The 3,361-nt window shown below is 36.3% G+C and overlaps 1 protein-coding gene across 1 annotated transcript in view; it reads right to left on the bottom strand.

The window, feature by feature from the left end:
• LOC117109098 (aldo-keto reductase family 1 member A1-like) overlaps nucleotides 1–1,854 on the bottom strand; it is a 4,459-nt gene extending 2,605 nt beyond the window's left edge. The window contains exon 1 of the mRNA XM_033251344.1: nucleotides 1,663–1,854. Within this exon, the coding sequence (XP_033107235.1) occupies nucleotides 1,663–1,854 (192 nt within the window). The remainder of the gene's footprint in view (nucleotides 1–1,662) is intronic.
• Nucleotides 1,855–3,361: the final 1,507 nt, after the last annotated feature.

The raw sequence follows: 3,361 nt of genomic DNA, 5'->3' as shown, positions 1-3,361 counted from the left end.
CAGTTGTACAGTCATACCTATGGATTCTTTAGACGTACAGTATCGCTAGAAACCTTGCTCAAATTTCTGATTTGTACAATTTTGTGTTTGTAGTAAATCTGTTCAACAACACACGACACGTTGCTTTTGTTTACATAATTACAATTCTGCAAAGCGAATTCACAGGTACCTGGACATGGCTTAGCCAATCAAATGCAAGAAAAAATTATCTTACTTTACGATAGCGCCCTCTATTGTAAATGTCAAATTATTCAATATAAATTAATTAAAACTAAAATTAAATTATTTGAGTCTCGTATTGTACTTTTATTGTTGTCGTAGACGTCTGTCTCTTATACACATCTAGATGTGTATAAGAGACAGATATCCATACTGGCACAAGCTGAAGCAATCTTGATTACACTGCGTTTATCGCGGTAACTAAGCAGCCATTTTTTTTTTGTCGAGTATTTACAAGTTTTCTATTCGACTGGTTGTCTTCGTTAAGTAGGATTTGCTGCTGTGCAGGTGGGAGTGGTTTAACGAAGAACGACCAGACGAATATGGCCATTGTGTATAATTGTGTGATGTGCCCATATGACGGGTGGGCCTGTCAGGAAAAATTTGGGCCGGGGCCGGGGCCAAAATCGGTCCGTCGGACCGATTTTGGCTTTAAAATTACCTGCCAAATGTAATCCACATAAGCCAAAATCGGTCCGGCATCTATTTTAGTAGTTATAACCTGTATTTTTTAGCGTTGTTCAAATTTGTTTTTAACCAAATGATAGAAATCTCCTCTCATATAATAATAGTTTTTCATTCGTTGTGTGTGCAATTGAGTTTACAGGCACAAAAATTAGTGTGTTATTTTTGCTCTTCACCCCCAATAAACTCTTAGGTGTAAAAGTTAGAAAAGAACTTAAACGATATCATCGTAAATCGTGTTGGTCCGCTTTAGTTGATTTTTTAAGCCTACCTTGTTTTGTTTTGGTTGTGTGCTTGGTTAACGCCGCAACGAAATGGCAGAATAATGAGCAATCATTTAAAAAAAAAATATTTACCCCTTTTATTTTCATGTAATAGAACAACTATTGTATTACCCAATACCACACAATAATATGGAATATTTAAAGCTAATAAATCAGACTTGTTTCATTTTAGGCTAAAAAACCCAGGCCAAGCACAGCTGCCGAAAATGCCGATGTGTGTCACCTAGGCATTGGAATGCAATATCATGTGTGTTTGATAAAATACGTGGGTCCACAAAAGCTAATACGAATCATTCTGTCACTGAAAAAGATTTTTCAAGCGTATGAAAAGCATACTTCTCTTCACTTCATGGAAGAAACAATCATAGCCTACGGGCAGATGCGAGCGACTAAGCCGACGGACCAATTTTATCCAAGGGGGACCAATTTTAGCGGCTAAAATCGACCCGGTGGACCAATTTTAGAGGCCAAAAGTAGTCCGGCGGACCGACTTTGGCTTCCAAAATCTGTCTGCGGACCATTTTTGGCCCAGACCATTATTTTTGGCGTGACAGGCCCATACCCAGTGGAAAGAGGCACAATCAAAAAGAAATTCAATTTTGAATATAAGAATTTTTTTTTAAATTAAAATATTTAGTCTACAATTTGCTTCATACTCTATGCACTTCAGTAAGTTAAATGAATGAAACATTACCATTTCTTTCATAGCCGATTTTAAGGCTAGGCCCACTTCCTTCTCGTTCCCATAAACCATGGCGCTGTCGAAATGCCGGTAACCAACGCTGAGAGCTGATTTGATTGCTACCTCCACCTCCTCAGATTTTGACTTCCATAGGCCTAGCCCAATAAGTGGCATAGCAGCTCCAGTATACAGTTGTACAGTCATACCTATGGATTCTTTAGACGTACAGTATCGCCAGAAACCTTGCTCAAATTTCTGATTTGTACAATTTTGTGTTTGTAGTAAATCTGTTCAACAACACACGACACGTTGCTTTTGTTTACATAATTACAATTCTACAAAGCGAATTCACAGGTACCTGGACATGGCTTAGCCAATCAAATGCAAGAAAAAATTATCTTACTTTACGATAGCGCCCTCTATTGTAAATGTCAAATTATTCAATATAAATTAATTAAAACTAAAATTAAATTATTTGAGTCTCGTATTGTACTTTTATTGTTGTCGTAGACGTTGCATCATCTTTCGTCGTCGTCATCATCACCATCAACATAGATTCCGATTGTCCCGATTCCGGAGCGCAGCTAGATCTCTCCCGCTTCTTTTAAGTATTGTCCACTTGTCCCTGGCCTAAAAAGTGTTTTTGAGAATAGGTTGAAAGTTTAAACCACATTCACGATCATTAGGCCTATGTACAAGTTGTAATTTTTTATCTCCATGGTACAAGATACAAGACACGCGTTTCGATCGAGTATCGAATATTAATCAAATTGATCGATTTTTAAAAATATTTTTTAAAATGTAAATTTCAATTTCAAAAAATGTAAATTTCAATATTACATTGGTCGATATTTGTGTAACTTTGACGACAATTCTATGATAATCAACTGGAGGTCTTGGGTCGTGGGAAGTTTATGCCAACAGATTCAGGGTAAGGGTAAAATGTTCAGGCTAAATTGCCGGCCGCATTTATCAAACTGCACTGAGGGTTTCTGTGATTTGTAGGCTCCACTAAACAACAAAAAATCAAGCCAATATTTTACCTAGTCGTTTTTCTGATTGTTCTTACTGGTAGGATAGTATAATACATACTCCAGGTATCGAAATGCACGCCATCGTGTTGGGATTCAATATTTGGACATTAATTATATGTCATCATCAGGAATGAAGAATTATCCATATTTGCAAGCTTATTACAAGCTTATATGCACCAAGTACCAAAAGTGTTTGACCAATCAAAACATTACCCCTAGTAGGTGACATAGCTATGAATAAACTAAAGATCAAAGCATTCTTACCCTACTGATCAAAGCTGCTTTACAAATACATATTGTGTAGCCTGCGTATAGCAAACGCTTCTTTAAACAATAGTATAGACCAATTTTGCGAACTGTCAATAATGTTAGTATTAGAAAATATTAAACCTAATTTATTACTTACATTACAGGCTACATTATCATTACTGGTAGCTACATAAAGATCATAAAAATACCGATTATGTTTAATGTAACCTTGTTTCAACCATGATTCAACATAACTTTCCTAGCGTTTAAATGTTTCAATTTCCCCAGATTTGGCCACATACATGCCCCTAATAGAATACCATTCAATTATTAATCATTATATAAAGCCAGGCTCCGGAGGGGAAAAATGTCTGATATGTTGTACAACTGACACGACACGAAAATCACATTTGACGAAAAACTTGTAT

This window comes from Anneissia japonica, unplaced genomic scaffold (genome assembly GCF_011630105.1).
Source record: "Anneissia japonica isolate Jap-2015-1 unplaced genomic scaffold, ASM1163010v1 scaffold287548_len14044_cov120, whole genome shotgun sequence".
Taxonomy (NCBI): Eukaryota; Metazoa; Echinodermata; class Crinoidea; order Comatulida; family Comatulidae; genus Anneissia; species Anneissia japonica.
This window is presented reverse-complemented; position numbering and strand designations above follow the sequence as displayed.